This window comes from Micropterus dolomieu, linkage group LG11 (genome assembly GCF_021292245.1).
Source record: "Micropterus dolomieu isolate WLL.071019.BEF.003 ecotype Adirondacks linkage group LG11, ASM2129224v1, whole genome shotgun sequence".
Lineage (NCBI taxonomy): Eukaryota > Metazoa > Chordata > Actinopteri > Centrarchiformes > Centrarchidae > Micropterus > Micropterus dolomieu.
In genome coordinates, this window is record NC_060160.1 from 20,694,861 (window position 1) to 20,717,599 (window position 22,739).

Sequence of the window (22,739 nt, forward strand, 5' to 3'; positions counted from 1 at the left end):
TGTGTGCCTGTCATCATCACCATAGGGATGAAAATGACCTGCACTCACCAGTTACTTGATTAGACTCATTTTGTTTGTTTGGCAGCTGCGACACCTGGGAAATGATGAGGTGCACATAGTTTGGTCAGAGCACACCAGGGACTACCGACGTGGTATCATCCCAACTGACTTCGGAGACGTGCTGATTGTCATCTACCCGATGAAGAACCACATGTATTTCATCCAGATCATGAAGAAACCACAGGTAAACCACTGAAGTCAGTGGATTTTGTTAAGACTGTTGTCAGCCACACACACTATACACAACATGTGTCAACTCATTGTAAATGAGAAGTTACTTTCATTTAATGTGATGGTTCACTTTTTTTAATTAGCTGCTTTTGTACTAAAATGACAGAAAAAGCAAGAAAACCATGCAGACCATTTTCAGCACAGTTCATGAGTTAAAGCAGTCCCTTTTTCTTGCTTCCTATTCAGACTTGACTGCAAGTTTTATAGATTCTTTCTCCTGTTGTGGTTTCTGTCTGAAGGCTCTTAGTTTCCCTTGCTCCAGCAGTGCATTATTACCCACACTGTGGGTATGTGCTCTCAGAGATGGTTACTGTCTTTTCTTGGCTACCTTTCATCTTGCCTACTCTGTAGTATTGCACTCGATGTGTGGCCTTCAAGAGGATAGTGAAATTTCTTTGTCTGAGAATGGCTGGCTTCTATATGTACATTATTCAGATGAAAGAGTTAGGTTATGTTTCCATAATATAATCTGGTTTGTATTCCTCATTGTTAATGCATTGAGTATGTTTAATTGTGTCTGTTACAATGGTTAATTAGGACAGTCCAAGGTACAGAAACAGCTCTTTTAGTTAATCCATTCACTTAAGATTTGTATATAGAACTTATTTAACACCCAGAATTAGACATTTGATTAAGTTAGAGTCATCTCCGCTCTGTCAACTGTGTTCACAGGGCAGTATTGGTACTTTCCTTCACATGTTTTGGGAATGCTCTGAAGTACAGTCCTTTTGGTCACAAGTTACTAAATCTTTATCTGAATTCTTAGTAAAGAGATTCCTTGCTGTCCCGTATTATGCTTGTTAAATGATAACTCTCAGGTTCCGATGTCTGTGCATGAAAAAAGAATTTGGATTTCTGGCTGAAAATGCCGGTAATACAGTGGAAACCACCACATACTCTTTCAATACACCATTGGTGGAACTTGCTGTTAGATATTCTTACTTTAGAGCTCTCTGTGGCACAGTCTCACGGTGCTAAAGGAAAGACCATAAGGTCCTGGTCAGAAGCTCTTCAAGTTACTGAATTTCTTGCCGGGAGGGGGGCAGTAGATCACTCAGTAGGGAGGGTAGGGGGGATTAGATAAAGTACAAATTGTGTTAGTTTTATTTATATTGTCTGTGTGTGGTTGGGTGTGCGTGTGTAGGTTGAGGTGAGTGAGTGGGGGGAATGAGGTTGTGTACATTATATTTCTGTACATGTATATGCCTTTCTTTTATATTTTTTTTCCCCCCTTCTCTGTCTGTTAATATGAAACCAAATAAATTGTTCACAAAAAAAAGAAACAGTTCTTTTAGTGATAATCTTTATTTCTAGTATATCTGCTCAGGTTTCTGATTAATTTAATTTTCACGATGTCACCCCGGTGTTCTGGCCCGTGATTAAGTTGATTTGTTTGTATCATCTCTGATTAAAATACATTTATTGTATTACTTTGACTGGCTATTATACTAGCTGAACAACCAAGTTGAAGACAGCAGGACCTTTTGGAGAGACTTTGACATTCACGTCAACTTCCAGGTCAACGACCATTGAGCTTCGGTGATTAAGGGCCCCCTTCCAATATGCATGAACAGACACGTGTACCCACACACACTCACACGCTGCCGCTAAAATGCATATTGCCCCTTTGTATTTGTTTGGTAGCTCAATATGAGGGCATTGTTTAGTATTGATTGTCATTTTAATTTCATTTACCTAACATTGATTCGCATTAGATGTGTGTGGTTGTCATGCAAAGTTAGGTAAAAATCCAATTTCAACTTGAACCCATGCCCTAAACAGATGGAGAAACGGTTAAAAAAAGAACAAAAAGATTTTTAAACAACCTGTCTAATTTTGGGCCTCCTACATGAACAATGACAGGACAATGAGAAAATTTACTTTCAATCAATGTGGAAGTTTTGATGCCTTCTGTTTGTTGTATTTCTTCTCTCTTAACTTCACCAGGTTCCTTTCTTTGGGCCTCTGTTTAATGGCGCCATCATCACTGAGACGTTGCTGCCAAGCTTGGTGCGTGCCACCTGTATCAATGCCAGCAGAGCTGTCAAGTCCCGGCTGACTCTCTACCAGAGCTTGTATCCTTTACTCCTCATGCCTTCTGCTTCATTTACTGTTCACTATCCCATACGGGGATGGCTCATCAGAGGAATGCAACAATAAAAAAAATTCAACCAGTATTAAACCATACAGCTGAGACCATTAAGGTTATGATCAGACATTTAGCAATATGTTTAGAATGATTTCATTATATGTATAACACCTCTGAGCTTACATTTTTCAGCACCACCAGTGGCCCATTTGGGTAAATTCATTGAGACATGTGGCGTGCCTGTCACGTCAGCCAACGTACACAGCTGAGTGCTGACACTGATCTTTATGGGCTGGCTGATTTACATACAGCTATTAGGCCGGGGCTGTTTCACAGCCTGGAGCATCATGGGAGGTTGTGTGGAGCTGTTGTGGGTGGGAGCACAGATAATGTGTCATCATCTATCACTACTGTTTTATGGAGCACATGGAGAGTCAAAATAAGAGCACCCTCATCAAATGCATACAAGTGCATACAGACACAAGCGCGCGCCCACACGCACTCACTCTCGCTCTCGTCTCTCCACCCATCCATCCAACATTGTGTGTCGTTAAGAGCCTGACTCCAGCTGTAGTTGTCAGTTGGTTTAAAGGGAGTGTAATCACCAATGGAGATGAATTAGCATGTGAATGCCAGAAGCACAGAGTGGCGGGGCAGAGTAGGGATGGCCCCTGGAGGGGGAAACCTGATCTCCCTTAACGCCCTGCTCCTCCTCGGACAGCATGTACGGCATAGCCTCACCAGAACCACGCTGCCCCTCTGGCAGTTGCTATAGAAACCTCCCCCAAGGAGGTTTAATTTGGGTGGAAGACTAGTATCTATTGTTTTTACATTGACATTTTTAAAAAAGTTTTTGTTTTTAAATTATAATCGAGTCTGAGCATTTTTGTCTTTAATTACACTAAAATACACCTGGGGTATGTTGTTTACAGTTGGGTGTGTGTAAGTATGTGTCTGCCTGTTTGCATTTCACAGTGCATCACATCCCCTGCCCCCACCCCACCCCCCACCCCACCCCCTCCTCTATATCAGGCCTTGTCTGTGTGTCCCCAGGGGCATCCTGAGTGACAGATGTCTGTTACCCAACGCCAAGTGAATTAGCCCATTGTGCCAGAGGGGTCCAGCCGCAGACCTGCCTGCCTCTGTGAGCCTCAGGGGGTTGGGGGTGGTTGGGACAGTACCGAGCCTGTGCTGGGCCACAAAAGCCTTACCTGGCATTCCTTAGCAGAGGAGCAGACAGCACAAAGGCATGATCTATGAGAGGAGATAAGCGCTGCCTCTGGAGTTCTGGCACTGATAGGCTGCCAGGCATCACGCACTCCAAGAGAGGAGATGAATGAATGTGCCAGGCAAAGCACACTGCCAGCATGAGTATCTGCATGTCTGGGGTTGTTTTTTTTCTGTTTGAGAGCTGGAGAGAGTTTTGAGGACAGAGGAGATGCTAAATAAACGAGTGATTTGCCAAAACATTACATTTGGTGTATGCCATAACAAGGTTTTGTAGATTTGAAGAGAATTGATATCACAGAATGCCCTGACTGTCCAGCAATGTCATGAACCATAAACGATACAAAGTCTTGAGTGGCAGATGGAGTTACTCTTTTATATGCTTTTATCTTTGGATTTGCTGTTGTATTATACCAGCCTTTTGCACTTTTCCCTCTCCAGTCATCATTCTTCCATCTTCTCAGGTTATGCAGCTCTTTATCTTTCACAGATTGGGACAATGACCCAACCTTTTTTTTCTTCTGGGATGTGTATTTTTTTTGTGCAAGATGAAAATCCTCATCCTTAGTTTACCCCTTCACAATGCCTTAACAATCCACAGTCTGCTCTCTGCCTGTGCAGCCACTCTCCAAGGTAATTAGTTGAATATTCCTTCAAAGAGAAGCTATATGACCCCTGTGTGTCCAGATAAAAGGCCAGTATGGCGCTGCGGCCCCCTCTCTCGCTCTGTCACAAGGCTCGAGAGGACTCCAGCAGTCTGCTGCAACGCTCACAGGATCTTTCAGGCTAATAGGATTTGATATTGAAAAATGACCACCAGCAACATTTTCAGAAAATACACACACACTCACACAGGCTACAAGAGTGTTTTTCACATAGACACTCCCTGCCCCCCTTGCTGCCTTTCTGTCTTTCTCTTCATTACATCCCATCTCTCCCTCTCTCCTTTTCCTGCATCTCTGATTTGTGAGGATTTTTGAAATCTATGTAATTGCATTTGTTTTCCCGTATAGTGCCCAACTCTTATTGTCACTTAGAATTTGTGTCAATTTTTTCTGTCAAGACACATCCATGGCCTCATAGACATCATATCAAAAGCCTCTCACAGACGACTCATAATGTATCATCTATTATTTATATGCCTGATGGAAAATGCAGCTGCTCTGGCTTTGTGTGTTCTAAGTGTATTGTCTGTAAGTAGTCCTCCCTTCACAGCTGCATTTTTGATAATTATGACCACAAAATGTTCAATCTGTAACAACTTAAGTTTTATTTTTATTGATTCTTCAGCAACAGAGTAGAATAAGTGAATGTCATGTTGTTCCTGTGTTAATGGAACTTATCACTGCATGGACACAGTGTATGACATATTGCCTTGAAGGAGACAATGACTTTGTTTTTGTCACCTGAACCCACAGAATGGCTTTGCTGTCTGCTGCCATTTACTGTATGATGAAGATCCTTCATACTGTCACTGTAGAATAATGTCTTCATCCAGAAGCTGGGATTCATTTCTCTCTTCAACAAGCACTTGAGTTTGATGTACCACCCATCAGTCTTCGTGACGTGGGTATTGTTAAGGGTAAAAACCGTGTGTGTGTGTGTGTGTGTGTGTGTGTGTGTGTGTGTGTGTTGGGGAGACAGCAAGTTTGTAATAGGTGAGACAGTGCGGAACTGACCGTGATTCAGAGACATATCCTCCCTACTGGACAGAATCAATAGTTTTTGCACACTGCCCTTAGTCCCCATCCTCTGCTCTGACACACACAAAAACATACACACACACACAGATCCATCTCCAGGCAGCGATCAATAACCATAATCTGTTTCTGCCCATCGCCAGTCATGCGAGCCAGGCTTTTAGGTGGGGTGTGTGTGTGCATGTGCGTGCGCAGTAGCAGTAAGATGAGAGGGAGGCTTGATCCTTTCAGTGGAACCCAGAAAGATGCTGAAGTCTGTTGTGTTCCCTCACAGGCTCATGTGAACATATCTACAGTCCCCCAGCTCCACTAAATGCCAAAACGAGCTGTACATAATTTCAATGAATGTATACTGAAAAACATAATGGATATGATACCCTGTATGCACTCCTTTGTGTGCTGTTGCTGCACCCCGCAGACGCCATCATAATTATTAGTCAGTGCATTGACAGTGACATATTCTCACACCCCTTCTGAGCAAGTTATTGTCCCACTCTCACTGTGTCTTTGTCCAACGGCAGCGCGTTCTTTTGTATACTGTAAGATTCCTCACCTAGCGGAGATGAAAGTGCGCCTGTATGCATGATAGGATGTCATGAATAGGATCTGCCATGTTAGTGTTGTCTCACATGAATTATTTAGCATCGTTGATAGGTCTAATTTGCCAGCTGTTGTGCCATAACTGTCGGTAGTCTCATAGATAATACTCAACAGTCTATATTATTGTGGAACACAGTGCTTGACTAGGCACAGTGAGACGCCCAGCTAGTCACTGTATGCCGGATTCATGTAATGGTCTGAGCTGATACAAGTATCACTAGCTAACTTCCTGTTTATGGAAAACAGGGCTGACAAACAAAAAGGTCCTATAAACATCATTTGTAATATACAGTAAAAAATTTAAGGGAGGGAGAAATCACCTTGACTAGTTAGTCACTGTTTATCAACTATGAAGTAGTGGATTCATATGACTGGATTCAAGCCTTTTAGTTGGAGGCAGTTGGCTGTTGTGTGTGGGTAGGTAGATGGGGGCCGTGTTCGGGGCCATTTCTGAGTTGAAGTGTCCCTGCTTGGAGTTGGCCAGGGAGGTTTGGGCAGAGGCTGGCATTGGCTTTGATAGAGCGGTTGAGAGTTTACGCAGTATTTGGGGGGCTGCACAGAGAGGAGGGGTCTCTCCCCCACTGAATGTTTTAACCTAATCCCATTATCAGTGTAGCGCACTGCCTCCCATCTCTTCCCCCTCCTTATCCCTACCCCCTCCCACCCTTCTCTCCAGCTGACCAGCTGTTCCTGCCGGGACTCACGACAATGTCCGATGTGTTCAGATCACTGAGTATCACCCTCCCACACACACACACAACACACACACAAATACAAATACACAGAGCGCAGTCCATGCACAACCAAAGCAGTTGCCTAGCCCATTGCTGGAGCTTACGAAGGCCTAGAGGGAGGAGTGTGTTAGTTAGGGAGAAGGGGGTAGCTTTGGGGTGAGGAGGGGGCAAGCACAGGCCTGTCAAACCAAGAGCCTTGACTCAGGAGGCAGCCCAGCTCGCATGGCATATGGCGTCTAGCTTCATACAACATGCAAAAGTATTCTCTCCCTTCGACCCCCTCATCCACTCCCCCCACTCCCTGTCTCCCTCCCCTGCTGCTAATGCAGAATGACTCATAGCATTACTCATTTTTTGTGAACGCCCCCCACATCAGTTCCTCCTCCTCTTGCCACCCAGCCTGTAACAAAAGGCGTCCGCTGCATGGTACCCACACCCTGAAAGCCCTGGGGGCCCAGCCCAGCCCAGCCTGCACTCTGAGGCCTGAGCTTCATGGGGCCCACCCCTTTTAAACACAGGTAGAGCAGGCGTGGAACCAGACGGCCAACAGCAGGGACCCAGAGCCCTGCCTGGGGTAGCGTACACACTGCTGGTGTCAAACTGTTGTGCCTGTTGGTGCGTTTGTGTTTTTATATATATATATATATATATATATATATATATATGGAAGCTGCCTTTATTTGGGTGTGTCTCTTGTATTATAAAACCATCATGCTTTGTGTGTTCGGGTGTATTTAGTCATTTGTGTACACCTGTTTGTGTCTTAACGGCAACCTTTCTGACAAATAAGGATTGTTTTTTATTTGCCAAATTAACTTAAGTGCCCCTTTTGAAGTGTAATTAAGTCCAGCTGTGTAATTCAACATTCTCCACATTTTGATTATTTTTCTTACTTAATTATTTAATATTAAAGAATTATTAAATGGTGACAAGGGGCTTTCAGCTGCCAAAATATCCCTGCTTTTATACAGTAAATACAACAATAAGAAATCAGTTTTCAACTAGCACTATAAGAAACTGCATATCCTAGTGTAACCCAAAGAATGTCATGCACCATGTATTTTTAAACTTGAACCCCCATCCACATGCCCCTCCCCTTCTCTCCGTCTGTTATGTATTCATGTCTGACATCTGTGTGTTTGTGAGTGAAGTGAAAGCCAGCAAGACTGCCAGTTTTGTGTGGGGTCGCCTTCTCTGTCCCATCCCCAGCTCAGGCTTTGGGTATCAGGTAGAATAACAAAATCAAGACCATCACAATTGTGTAAATAGTTTTCTGTATTTTTTGACAACTGCTTGGCATTGATCAATTTTAGGGCAAAGCAGTTCCACTACAATTTTAATTTATGACTTACTTATTCGGAATCCTGAAGAACTTTCTCTAAAATCAGCTCAAAGTACAGATGTGTTTTGTGTCATTGTTTGCATGTAAACAAAAATATATAGCCTCGAAGTACTGTACATAGGAAATTCAAGTCTAAGGTTCTTTCTCAAGGCCAGGTATTAAAATTACAAATGAAAAACACGTCATAATTTTAGCTTTGATATATTTAATAACTAATTGATAGCTTTCATACATCCCTGATGTCAATAATAATTAGCAATTCTAAAATTGACCACTGTCTGTTTAAAAAAACATCATACTACTGCCGCTGAAGAACAATCTCCTATTTTTAATTTAAAGTTCAATAGAATTGATTCCCACAGATTGAACAGGAAAAGAGGATAGCATGACTTTTATTGCATTTATTATATTTAACATGCAATTGAACATGTAACAATCATTATCATCCCAAATTGGCTACTAATATGTAAAGGAATGACTTGACTGTGTTGGTTTGGGTGTTAACACTCATCAACCATACCCTTGGAGAGACTGTCCAAAAAAACTACAGATGTCCTCTCTCAGTATCACCAAAAAATGAAATTGCTATAATGACTTGATTGCTAATAGGTCATTGGTCTCTGTCCATCAACCAGAATAAACTGACCCCAGTGTCACCACTGGACTAGTACCGACTGCAATGCCGTTAGAGGATGTGCTCTTTGTGATTGATGGGTGGTGGTGCTGCTTCAAGCACGGGTGTAAAAATCTGTCTGTCTGCTTTAAGTGATAAGCATCCAGCTAGTCATTCCATCTGTTCCCCCTAGCCCTGTTTAATTAATGAACTTTCTTTCTCTCCACCCCGTAGCCAACCAGTGCAACACTAAAGCAAAAGCTGTTAGCTCTCTCAGGTTATCCAAGTGGGTGCGTGTTCTTGCACCCCACCCCTCCTCAATGGGTGCGTTCTCATTGATTAGTTATATTTTGTTTTCCCCTCTTTTGTCTCCTTGTTCTTGAAGGGAGGGTTAATGAGCTTTCCTGGCAAGCTGTAGCGCTTGGAATCCGGGGATAAATTGGAATAATTTTGTTGTTTTTTGTTTTGTTTTTTGTGATGGACTTGGCAGAGATGTGAAGCCTCGTGCCACCATGTGTGTTTGTGTGTACGTGAATGATAATGTGTGTTTGTTTGGATGTGTATGAATGGCTTTTAGGCGGGGTATATTGCATTTCATCCCTGCTGGTCCATTATTCCTCTTCAGAAGCAGGGAATCTGGAACACTCGTTAACAGTTGGCTCTGTCACTATTCATCTTCCAGCCATCTCAGCAAAACTCTCGTCCTGTCCTTTTACCACAAAGTACTCTCTCCCTTCATTTATGTCCCTTCTTCCTTCCGTGTCTCTTGTTACAAGGCAGTGGACAGCCCTTTGTCCAGCTAAAGCTGCCCTCTTTTGTTTGTGCGGCCTTTTTTATCCTTGTGCTAATCGCCATGGTCGTGTGCCTGAGTTGCACCCCATATTTCACGCTCAGCTCTCTTTTGTTTGACACACCGCCCCTGATAAGAATCCCAATTCTAGGGCCTCTCTGATATTGAAATCCAACAGCGGCGTAGAAAGAGCCTTCAATCATCCATTATCTGTGCTCCAGTGATTACCATTCAATGTCCCAGGGTCCATGCTCCTCATCACCGGCCCCAGAGCTGAGGCCCTCCCCTGAAAGAACCCGCATCCCTTAACGTCTGTGTCACATGCAAGCATATCCATAGATATTTCTGACGCCGCCAGGAGACAGCCTCGCATTGAATGCTGCTGGGAAATGTCAGTGAAATGTCACTCATCGTTCTCCGCTGGAATCTCTTGGTCTCTGATGTGGCCCTGGGTTTTTCGGGACTCTTGTGAGGACACCTTGTGACATTATTGGGTTTCTTTGTCCCTAAATGGCCATTGAATTTTCAATTCTCTTTTTTTTTTCCGGAAACTAGGGTTGCTCTTTTTCTTTTTACATAAGGCTGCGTTGCTTTTAATGTCATAGACTTAATTGGCTGTTTTAAGAAGGAATTAGTTGATTATTTATAAGTTGCACATTAATGCCTCTTTAAATGGTTCAAAGGCAGTATCTGCTCCTCTGCTGGCCTGTGGCCATTGTTCTCTTTTAGAGGATGTCCTTGTGCCTCGCAGCATTTGCATTTTTGCGCTAAATGGAATTTTCTGCATTGACAGACAAGGCAAGGCAAACAAAGCAATAACAGAAACAAAACATTTAAGTATGCATCGCTGTGCATTGTCTCCCTCTTCTTACAGGAAGTAGCCTTTGATGTGTTAATACTGATAGTCTCTGTTTTTCATAGTCAAGTGGTGGTTGTGGCTGAAAGAGAAATATTGGCCAAATCTTCCTGTGTCTCTCCATTGCAACAGGCTGTAATAATACTGAGTTTGATGTTGAACAAAGAGAAAGTATTGTTCGTTGCAGACACATGCACAACACATTCTAGTTGTGGGATCCTCTTAAAAACTAAATGCATCTTTGTCATACAGTATAACAGAATTACAATTCCTACAACACATGATTATCATTTCTGTTTCATCATTTATCCTGCTTATTTTGTGCTGCAGACATGCATTTATCCAACAGCTCTCAGTACCTTTTGTTTAATGTAGTGTACACATCTTCATTAGTTATGTATAGCCTCTAATTACTATTGATGAGACTCTAGCTGATTTGGGTACAAATCTATAGCTTTTGTTATTCCAATGAGTGTTATTTACCCTCAGATCTCCAAGCCAGGGGGCTTTGGAATGGGGCTTTGTGCCGGTAGATATAGCCGGGCTGCTCGAGCTACGCCCACTTGTTTTTGTATCTGCCGACTTTGACAAAATCCAGTATGCCTCCCCCCACATCATCACCCGTCTGCGTGGATGTATAGCACTTCCCGCTCCTCCATCTGTTTTTGTCCTCCCATGAAAAGGTCCATTATAATCTGCAGGATGCACAGTTGACGTGCCGCTAGCTCCGCTTGAGCCAATCAAGGCAGTGTACTGAACTTGGGCCACGAATCCAAAGGCTCCAACCCCTCCCCCATGTTCATTTTGATTATCTGGGCTCTCTGTCTGAGATCTTCAGTTGAACAAGTTTTTCTAACAACATTGTCTCCATCATCCCTTTTCCCCTATAAAAGCTTCCAGTCTGAATGGGGCTCTATGCATGCCCACTGGATGATGGCAGGCTCCTGATTAACCCTGGAGTGACTAGCTAATGTCATTGAAGGAGGGCCACCTGGCTGTGAGACTGTACAGTCAGCTGCCACTGAAGGGCCAGAATAGGAGACGACCAGGTGTTGGGCTACAGCCCCCCTAATTGTTGCCATGTAATAGCCTGCTTGACTGCACAATATAGCCCAGGGGCGAGGATTAGGAAAAAGCTGTTGCCAACACAGAAGTCCATTTTCGTTTTTGCCCAAGGTTTTGTTTGTGGGTTTCTCTGTGTGTGCATGCTTATGTGTGTATAGATATACATTTGCCATCCTCCTCATCCATTACAATTACAGCAGGTAGAAGACCCCCTTGTCTGGCTGTCTCCCAGCCCCTTACTTACCCAGCACCATTCATTTCAGACGTACACCACTACAAGCTTGCTTTCAGATTGGGAAGGCCAAAAGGCCTGAATGTAAGAATCATTTTACAAAACATTATTGCCTTATAACAAAAAGTAATATCCTTGACTCTTCAGCATTATTAACATCAATTTGAAAAAATTATATGAACAAATTGGCCCTACAGTCCGGAGTCTGCCTATGTAATTTTTAGATAAGAGTTCATATCTCATTGTAATCACAATGGCATTGATTGAAATATCTCCAAAATGCAAATATGGCAAATATGAAATCACTCTTGCCCCCAGTAACTAACCCTCTCTGCTCTGTGCATTCTCCACAGCTGTGATCATATGTAACCTAGCGCTAATCATTATCATTCCCGCTAAATGCCTGGCATTTTACATAAGGCCAGGCAGCCTAATTGGCCCAATGAACCTTTCATACAGGGTGCAATGGAGGAACAAGAGACTTCATGTGCAGGATGTCTTGGCAGGGAAGCAGACAGAGATGCTTGGCGTTAAGGCATCACAGTTATTCTGTTGCACATGCCACAAGCATCATTAAAATTGCAGAAGCCTATGTTCATTTTATTTTAATATTTCATCAGTGCTTGTCTGAACAGTGTTATCGTATGGTTAAAACCAAAGCCATTTGGCACACTCCTTGTGCAAATTGTCAGGCTGATTTTCTAGATGTGTCAAATAGATGATAGAACATCAGCTTACTTTGATTGCTGCTATGCTTTGAGGAGGGTGCAGGTGGGCAGAAGAGTTCAAGCCTATACCCTGTTCATCATGAAAGTTGGAAGAAAGAAGAGGTGAAATGCCACATAAGTAATCAGATGGATTTCAATCAAAGTCCAGGTTCAGTGTGCCCTTCCCTGTTTCATCTTTGACTTTTTATTAAAAGTTCAAATTGAGATCAGATAGATGCTGTTGTTCCCTGTCTCGAATATGAACAATTCAAATATCAGGAACTGAAGGAAAAATATGACGCATATTCACCTCAGATAGCTCATAAGATGCACACCTTTGTTCTGACCTAATAATGTTTCCAGAAGGCCGAGGCATTCATGCCACTGGCCATCATCACTGACAAAGGGGACCTTCAGAGAGAACTCTCACCCAGCCAGTCACAGAACTGTATCTGTTAATCTTCATCCCTATGAGCCTTTTTGCTCATCTTATTATGACTTTCTGTTAATGCTCGGTGGAGGCCTGTGTGACTGTCTGGCTATAATGGGCCTGTGTTTGATTAATCATGTCGATCCATTGTGTTTCACATCTAAGGCTGTTGCGTTAGGACTCATCAATGGAGACCAGAGTCTTTTGAAAAGGAGATTGGTTACAGACTCATCTGAATACACAAGCCCAGTAGGCTTTGATGGCAGTCATGTTGTGTTGAACACACCATGCTACAACTAATTATGATGTCACTGGGCATCTTGTGGCTACCCTGTTCCTATGTGTCGTGAGGATGACTTGTTGCTTTATCATTTATATTCTGTGAACCCCCAACAATCAGTGGGTCCTAAGATAGTTTAGGGGTCAGCATTGACTTTGGTGTACGTGTTTGTCGTATGATTTGTTGCGGAGCAGAAATCGATTTTTAGTGTTCCCCAGAGGAATGGTGGGCTGCCAGAGACTTGAGAAAATGGGTGACTACTTCCTTCAGTGATCTCGTAAATAACCAGGTCATGCCAGCTAGCAGACATCAGATTTTGTCTGCAGCTGTGGCAAACCTTTGTGAAATCACTGATGGGCAGTGATGATGTCACAGGTTAGAAGTGATGTCACGGCCATAACTTCCCATCCTGCTGTCTTAATGCCAGATGGACGGTAGAGAGGTGTGGAGGTTGGAGCTTAGAAAGCTCTTGCTGTGGGAAACTCACCCCTCAGGAGGTGTCATTAACCTGGGCTTTCTGTTTGACCCAACTCCTTTGGGGCCCCTGAGCTCCAGTTTCCTGGAACTGCTCCTAATTAGGCTACTTGTTAAAACTCTCTGAAACCAGCTATTCCTCTAGAGCATCTGATGTTGTGTATGTCTATGCGCACCCAGAAAATGGACACACAAACACCTCCCCTCATCATAATGCACCTGTGACACATTCAGAGGTTTTCTGTCCTGCTGCTGTGTCTACAGCAAAAAAGCTGTTTAATGAGACACCAAGGTTTGAGTAGCTGCCATATAAAATGGGAGTGGGACACACACACACACACACACACACACACACACACACACACACACACACTATACAATCACCGTACCAGCTAGTTTCTGTCATACACGCTCTCACTTTATCCATCTCAATCTGTTGTTCCTTCCCACTCTGCCATTATTCCAGCAGCCAGCTTTATTGCCACATTCACTCTTTCTGTCCCTATCTTTCATTCTCTCTGTGTCTCTCCCTCTAAATGTCTCTGTCTTCCTCCCCGTTTTCCCATAATCACCTCACACCTCTAAGGGCCTCTGCTGAGACGAGCTTCACACCTCAGCCCTCGCTGTGACAACAGGTACCGCTGGCACTCACCGCCTGGCCTCTCTCCAATCAACACCTGCTCGGCTTTATCCCTCTTTCTTCCCTTCCTCTTTTCCACCCCTCCCACCCCATCTCCACCTTCTTTCTCCATAGTTTTATCCCTTGTTTTTGTGTTTCCACCAATCGTTTTCCCCATGTATCCCCTCTGTACATTTCCCAGCATCTCTTCCATTTTTCTGCCTCATATCTCCTTTTCCTTAATGAGTAACAGTTTATCCATATGCAGTCTGGTCAATTAATTTATCCATACAGATCCCTCCTGGAGTTGGCAGTGTGATCCCCTGTTGATTTAAACATGTTACACCACTCTGCTTTCATTATATCCTATGGTAGCCAATGGAATGGCTACTAACAGCCTGTATGCAGGTCATTTAAAGGTGTGTCTAGCCTGTCTTTGCCACCAATTATTTTTCAAATTACAAATTTAACTCTTAGTTCACCACCTAAGCAGGAGGCATAGCCCCTAAATGTATCCTTATGAATGGACAGTCTGTGTGATATTTAGCAATACTGCATTGAGGTATGGTATGAGGAGGTTAGGCACTATGCTTTTCAATAAAAAAAAGCGCACCCCTCGATCCCTTCCTCTTAACAGGCCAATTATGTGACTGCTGGGAGTCAATGGCGCTGTGAGCTACTCCTGAGCTCCTCTCCTCACCAAGGTCAAGCTGATTGGCCCAGGTTAATGGGCAGATGTGGGGCTAAGAGAGGAGGGGGTCAAGCACCTCGAGACACCCTCCACCTCATCTCTAAACTGTCCCTCTTCACTACAAGAGCCCTTTTTACCACCAGCATTTCTACAAACAGGATTAACCTTGGTTGCTGCTGTGGAGCCCCGAGGGGCATTGAAGTGGTTCCTCCCCATGCATGGCATGCCGTTTTTTTTTTTTTAAATGTAAGTAAAAGCCACATAATCATATAGTGTGATGGTATCTTGTTTGTGTCTAGGTTGGGTAAATGTGTTTTTATTTTTGATTCTTAATTTTAGCTTAATGAAAGTCTGTGTTGTAGTACAATCAGCTCTCCTTCGCAGTGTTTCTCACAGTAGCCTTCGCAGTTTCTAATGGAGATAAGGTATAATCATCAGATAAGGACTTATGAACTGTTCTGCAGCTCTCTTGCTTGCCATGTTAAAGAAATACCATAGGTTCAAAATTGATCTAGAACCTGGATTTCTTGCCACACCCCCCTCTTCCATTTTTTTTGTCTCAAGTGCAGTTAAAGTTGACGGCCACATTAGGCTATCAACTTTAACTGCCCTTGGTGAGCGATTGTCTGTGGTCTTGGCTCAATTCACTGCAGCAACAGGCCCTGTTGAAAATTGGACCAATGACTTAAACACAGCCCTCTATAGTCTCTCGATTCAGTTTTTTCTACTAAAACGAGCATCAAAGAGGTCTACGCTGATTTTAGCAGATCTGCAGGAGAATGGAACGCAAATGGTGCAAATCGAAACTGGAAGCTTTCTAGCATGCTCCATCCTCTGCTAAAGCAGCATATTTCTTTGGCAATCTGTAGCAGTAAACACAATCCTTTCTTTCTGATACTGTAGCCAAACTTTCTCAAAAACAGCACCCTTGAAGCTGCTCACTTTTTACAGCTCATTATTTCTTTTTAATTTTTTCTGCAAATAGATAGAGTAGATGAGATACAAAACCCTCATCTCCATCTAATTCAGCAGAATTGTGTATTAATTGTGTGTGTGTGTATATATATATATATATATATATATATATATATATATATATATATATAATAGTGAAATATTCTTATGTTGGATCCCAGAAAGTGTCTCTATCTATCTATAACTATCTTTAAACATTGTCTAAACTCGTTTTGGCTTCTAAACCTACCTCCTCAACCTAAAGATCTCTGGCCATTTTTGGGACCTGTAATGCTAAATATTGTTAATTTGCCACTAACTTTTTGACTGCCATGGTTAAACTGCAGTGGACCCTTTGTTTTATCCTGACTTGGTCATATAGATTATTTATTATTTCTCATATAGATTATGTATTATGTTAAGTCTTCAAATGGTTCAGAATGCTGCATCTAGAATTTTAACTGAAACTAGAAAGTTTTACCTTTATTACACCTATTTTAGCTTCCCTTCAGTGGCTCCCTATTCATCTCAGTTCGGACTTCTGATGACTTACAAAATTGCAAAGGGGTGTGATATATCCGTGTGATCTCCTTAAACCTTATGTTCTATCCCATGCTCTCCACTCTCAGAATACAGGGCTCCTGTCCCCAGAGTTAAAAATAAGTCAGCAGGGTGCAGGGCCTTTTCCTATTGTGCTCCCTTCCTCTGGGATAAGCTCCCTGCTGAGCCTGTTGAGGCTTTGAAATCCAAACTCATCTATTCATCTTACTTTCAGTTTGTTACTTATTCTTTGATTACTTCAGGCTTATACCCGTTTCCATTATTCTTCAGTGGGCTGGTCTTGGATTCAATGAATCTATTAAGTTAAATACTTATTGCCCATGTTTGTCCTGCCAACGAGAATATGGTAAACTCTGAAAACCACTGCATCTGTCCAACCCTCTGTTTGTCTTTCTCCCTTCTGTGCTTTTTTTCCCTTTCTCCTGCCTGTTTGAATGGTGTGCTTGAGGTTTGCCAGACCTGTTCCAGGTCTCCTTGGTGGAGAGGAGGTTGTGTGGCTCAGGTCTTATCTGTTTTTGTCTTGACTTAACTATGAAAATGTCCCAATTAAGCCGAGAGATTTCAGCCTTAGGTGCCGCACTCTTATAAACTCAGGCACCCTGCACCTGTCATCTGACTTATGTGACATAGAAGTGTATAGAAATGGAGCTTAAGTAGTGAAATGTCAGTATGAGGCATCTTAAGAGCCTTTGTAATGCTCCTTTGCCTAATCAGGACCTTCACCCCTTATCCTGCCTTATCAACAGATTAACTATGTGTGATTCTCTATCTGTCTGACTGACTCTTTCTTCTCATTTGTGCAATAACTGCAAGAGGAGAGTTTAGACTATTAACAAATAAACTCTTTATGCAATCTTTCACTGTTTTGTACAAATAAAGCCCAAAACAGGGTTTTGGCAGGGCTACTCAGGTACACTTGCCGTGCGCCCACTCTAGTCTTGACCAGTGTCCCAGTCCCTGTTGCTGACAGCCATGAGCATGATGATAGCATGATGTTGCAACCAATGCAACTGACTGTTTGGATGTTATTCCTGAGGTGTTCAGCGCTATCTTGTCTTCACCAGATATAGCACTTGTGTTGACATGGCATTCAGACTAAATAATTGTTTGTCCCATCATCATGCTCTCAGAATCCCTGAACTTCCAATTTGGCAAACTCAGATTGGCTGTCACACGGTGGTCATTGGGTTCTTTGTCATCTCCTGACCAAGACCCTTATGACATTTACTGACTTTTGCCGCATGGTAAGCTTTAGAAAGATTGAAGGCACTTGGCTCTCAGGAACCTTCAGTTCCTAAAAAATTATGATAATACCTTTTCCACAATCTGTGTCTTAACACAATTCTTTCTCAACGGTTTGCCTGAAGCTCTGAGAATTCCATGGCCTCTGTGTAGTTTGGGACCTTTTATTGACAGGTGTCAGTTCGTTTAAGCTGGACATAGGTTGAATTAATGATGATTAAAGGAATCATGATGTAGCTAATATCACTTTCCATTACTGTAGCCAAAGTAGGTAGTCATGTAGCAAACAAGGATAAAAACAAGCACTTTTAAGTAAAGGAGTACTTTCTGAAGCCAAGATACATAAATTTCCCTGCTGACTGTGTGTGTTTAACAGATGTTGAGTGTGTGTCAGAGAGGGACTGAGGAACACAAATATGGAGGCTAGATGGTCAGGATGCTGCTCTCCAGAGAGACACCAGTTCAGAGGTCAGCATAAGCTCGTATAGGGAACGGTGTGTGTGGACGGTGTGAGTGTGTGTGTTGTGCCTACTTATGCACAAACACCCACATCTGAGCATCTGTACGTGTCTGCATGTGCTGGGTGGGGTTACACACAGAGCAAAATAGACCCCAGTGGACAGGCGTTTTCAGGATAGGTCCCTGCGGACAGAGAGAGAAAAAGCGAGAGAGATGATGATGAGGGTTGGTGGCGGTTGGCCGATGGGGTCCAGCAGGGATGGAGCAGCCTGCTAATGAAGAGCCATCTGAGTCCTCCATTCACCTTGAACATGGGCCACTGCAGCTGCCCTGACCTTGGCTTTGATCCATAAAGATGCTTGACCCCCACCATTCCCCCAGAGCTACCCCCCTGCCATCTGGACAGCATGCATGCATATGTATACATACGTGTTCACACACCCACAGATACATATGCATGTACATGCAGACTGACTCGTATACTCATGCACATATGTTTTCACAGGTTTGATGTTGTTGGATTCTGTCTCTGGTGGTGTTTGTTCAGCCACATACACCATTTATTTTTTGGCATTTACACTGCATTTTGTGTGTTTGTGCATAGTTGACCTGCATGTTTGTGTAGTAGTTTGTGTTTGGGACCTACACTCAGACACAAAACGCCAACCATAAGTCACAGACTTTGTCACCACTAGTGACAAAAGAAAGGATGCAAAAGGGCTGTTATCCACTAAAAATGTTGTACTTAATAGACTGGATTTGTGCTTTTCTCTTTACGGACAATATTCCTTCCCCACCTTTATAACTCCTAACCACAGATGTGTCTAGATATCAGTCCCCTATCTAAAGTTGTTTTACATTAACTCAGACCTGGGAGACTTTTTCTCTTTACTATCCCAATGGTTGCCACGCTCCATAGACATTACATTGGTTTCCCTCTCTTCTTCCTAATAGGAATGCAGCCGCTTGGAACGTAGGGGTTTCTTGGAAATTCCCAAAGTGGCGCAACATGCTCTCCTCTCACACAGTGGCTTGTCATGCTCGTCCGCCCAGTTCAGCTGCAAATGACAGTTATGTCACGGGTGACTTAAGTTGCAGTCAATTTGTGGAAAAGTAGACCTGTCTGCATTTTCCTTTTTATATATTTCATCCCTAGCTTTCTGAGTTTTTTTGGGGGGGAGGGGTTAAAATATAATAGAGCCTTGTGCGATACAGTAATAAAGTTCATCAGAAAGGCTAATACGTAACATTTTTGTGAAGTAAAACATTTTGTATTTTGGGATCCATCTTTCCAGAGTTGTCACAAACATAATGCTTAGCCAGGCACTCATCAGCAGTAGCTGCAGCTTAGTTTTTCCCCAAAAGTAGGTCAGTGTCAGCGGGTTTGGTGTCCATGACATGGACACAGTTTTTGCGTCACTGTTCTGGACGTGTCCCTTGATTAAGTTACTGCATGGAGGCAGCAGCATCTGTGCATATGCAGGGGAACAAGCTGTGCCCATGGCTTAGTAATTAGAGACAAGCAGAAAGATGAGGGCGGGCGAGAGAGAGAAGGCAAGATTACCCCTCAATGTGCATCAGGTCTGATTTCTGTGCAGCAATTTTTTTTACCCACGGATAACATCGTACATTTATTTAAGTGAGCTGATTATGGCTCTCGCTTTCACTCATCTCCAAAATACCTTTTATTAGTCTCCCTCCCTCACCGCTTGTTTTCCTCCCGGGCAGCCTGTCATATATTTTCTCTCGTCTCTCGATAATTCTACACAATCTCCCTTCATTTTATTCTTTGAAGGTTTTTTTTTCTCACCCACTATAATCCATTTGTCCAACTTGGATAGAGGGCAACGGAAGGAAGTAGTGGAGGAGAGGCGTGTGTCAGAGTCAGAGAGAGCGTCTGCTCCAGCTGGAGTCAATATTTGCTTTAGGAATCTCAATAACAGGCATCCAGTCATCTGCATCTCTGATAATGGACAGCCATATGGCTCTGTTGACCCACGCTGAGCCGAGGTTCTCTTTCTCTCTCCTTGTCTTTCATTTTTTGCCTTCCTTCTAACTTCTCTCATTTCATTTCATTAAGTCCTTCTACTATATTTTGTCTTCCACTTGTTACCTATCTGGGCACATTTTGTTCTTTTACAAACATCTTTCCTCTCTGTCTGTCATCCATAAAAGCCTGGAAATGACCCACCACACAGAGCTATGACCCAAGTTACCATGGCAGCAAAGAATGGGATGCCCACTCTTTGTCCAATACTGTTTCCAGCAAGTGACAGAAAACAGTGACGTTGCATGTCTGGCTATGACTGGAAGACATTGAGCTCAAGAGGGAAGTGCTTTTATGTGCTAAAAGTCATGCTGCTTTGCATCTCTTAAATGGAGATGCTGGCCCTATAGAGAATGCTCAGATAGATACAGTATATTTATTGATAGGTCTTATACTTAATTATTTTGGGTGTTTTTTATCTTTCCATTTCTCTTATCCTTCTTGAGGTAGAAATTATAATCTTTTACTTTAATGGATTTCTAGTTGTTCTGTCCTGACAAGTGTCCAAATCGTGAACGTTTATCTAAGAATCTCATTTTGCAACATAATGCTGACCAAAAAATCTCTGAGCAGATTAGACTTCCCTATTTTCTCAAGTATTTCTGTTTGAGGAACACATTTATTTTAACCTACCCTCACCAGTGTTCCTCTATAACTTTTGCTTTCTGGAATGTACTATATTACACCTACAAAACTGTAAGTTTTGGGTTCATAAGGCGTTTGGAACCGAACATCACTACCATTTACAAGAGTATACAAACCCATCCTGTCTCCCTATGTTTCCCTATCCTTTTGTCTTTTTCTGCCCTCTGTCCATCTCTGTCTGTCGCTGTGAGCAGCTTGGCCATCGTACTCTCTGGTGCCTCCCAGCTCAGGTGCCCGTCACCCCCGCTTTTCCATGGTCCCCCTCATAGCCATTGGTCATGGGTGCCTTGGCCCCCGCTGTGGCGGCATGTGCCCACAGCAGGCCCTCTGCCCAGTCAGTGTCTCGTCCTATCTATCTAACCCAGACCAGAGCCTCCCGGCCCAGTCCAGCCTATCTCAGCTCAGCCTGGTTCAGTGTTGGCGTCAGCAAGAGTCCAGTGCCACTCCACCCTGGCACTTGTAATAAGATGGGGGGAGGAGGCCTCCATATTGAGCGACTAGGTGTGTGTGTGTGTGTGTGTGTGTGTGTGTCAGAGAGCTAGTGAGAATGCCTGTGTTTGTCAAGCAATTTGTTAGGTGTTGTCTATCAAGGAAACATGGCCACAAAAGACAGCCATGAGAAAAATCTGACTTGTTGTCAAACATGCACACACAGTTAGATCTCAAAAGGGCTTACTGTCATTATGCCATGAGATAGACCTCTTTAGTCCAGTAGTTCCCTGCACCATATTTTATGCAGCACTTGCCTCCATTCCACAACAGACTTTGCACGATATATCCATGATAATGATATGATAATGGCCATCAGAATGTTTTCCAATCTCACCCGGCAGCCATTTTGCAGGCTTTTTATATTTATTAATTTGAGCTTTCCCATTTCAAATCCAGCCATCCATCCCGCATGCTGGCTGCCCAGGCTCCAGTCACTGCTTGTCACTCTGAATTTCAAATGGCTCCAATTTTCCCCCTGATGGCACGGAGAAGTGGCAGGCAGCACATCGGGGAGGGTGGTCCTAGACATGCTGCCTGCAGCAGGGGTTCTATTAGAGAGAAGAGAGGGGAGAGGAGAGGTTTGGAGCATCACGCCAGTAGTGATGTATTCGTTTTTTTTATATGATTATTTTGGATACTGCTTTCTCATTTGGGGCTGTGTGGCATGGCTGATTGTTCCATCTTTGCTTCTGGCTGGGTTGCTGATGGTGGAGCCGCCCTGCTCGGTAAAGCTGCCTCTCGCTCTCACAGCTCCCTCTCTCAGCTCATGTATGTGCAGTGCAGCACTGAAAAAATGTGATTTGTGAACTGTGGCTATGATTTGTTCCTAACTGCCAAATTGTGCTATGTATTGATGGGTTTACAGATGGGTTTTGATGACTTTCTGAAATGTGATTATTTGTTTATTCACAGGCAAAAGCTAACTATATCGTGCTGCCCTGTTCTTCTCCTCCAACATGCCATAATGTTTTGTTCCTTAACGAGAGCTAACCAGCTATGAGGAGCGGGCGCTGTACTTGGAAGCCATTGTTCAGAACCACAGAGAGGTCATGACCTTTGAAGACTTTGCCTCGCAGGTCTTCTCCCCCTCTCCTGGATATCCAATGAGTGGGACAGGTGAGAAAGGAACCACACTGCTCCTCTGTCCTCCTTTATGTTCTTTCCACTCCATCTGTTTTGCCCCTTTCTTTCTGTCTCCATCCCATTATTGCTTCATAACGTGTGCATTTTCCTCTCACGCCTTCTTCATCATCTCTTTTCTTGCCTTTTTTTTTCTGTATCCTTCTCTCCTCCCCCCTCCACAACACACCTGTTTGCCTCCGTCACCTCCTCCAACCCCTCATTCTCTCCGCTCTTCTTCCACGCCTACGCTCACTGATGAATATCAAACGACGGGCCCGGCTCTTCACGCTCTTCGTCGGACTTCAAACGCTCTGCTTTCTCCACTTCCTCAAGCCACACTCATGCTACTTTGTTCATCTCTTCTTGTTTCAAACTGCATGTTTTCCGTGCAATTACTTTCCTATGAATATAAGAAGCCCTGTTGCACAGTGCATGTTTGTGTGTGTGTATGTGTGCGTGTGCGTGTGCGTGTGCGTG

General features: G+C 43.4%; 1 protein-coding gene across 2 annotated transcripts in view; it reads left to right on the forward strand.

Moving 5' to 3' along the window:
- The window catches only part of ralgapa2 (Ral GTPase activating protein catalytic subunit alpha 2), a 101,040-nt gene that overhangs the window by 68,018 nt on the left and 10,283 nt on the right, over positions 1-22,739 (forward strand). For both annotated transcript variants that reach the window (XM_046061740.1, XM_046061741.1), the window contains 3 exons: positions 86-244; positions 2,239-2,366; positions 22,135-22,256. In XM_046061740.1, coding sequence (XP_045917696.1) covers positions 86-244; positions 2,239-2,366; positions 22,135-22,256 — 409 coding nt within the window. The remainder of the gene's footprint in view (positions 1-85; positions 245-2,238; positions 2,367-22,134; positions 22,257-22,739) is intronic.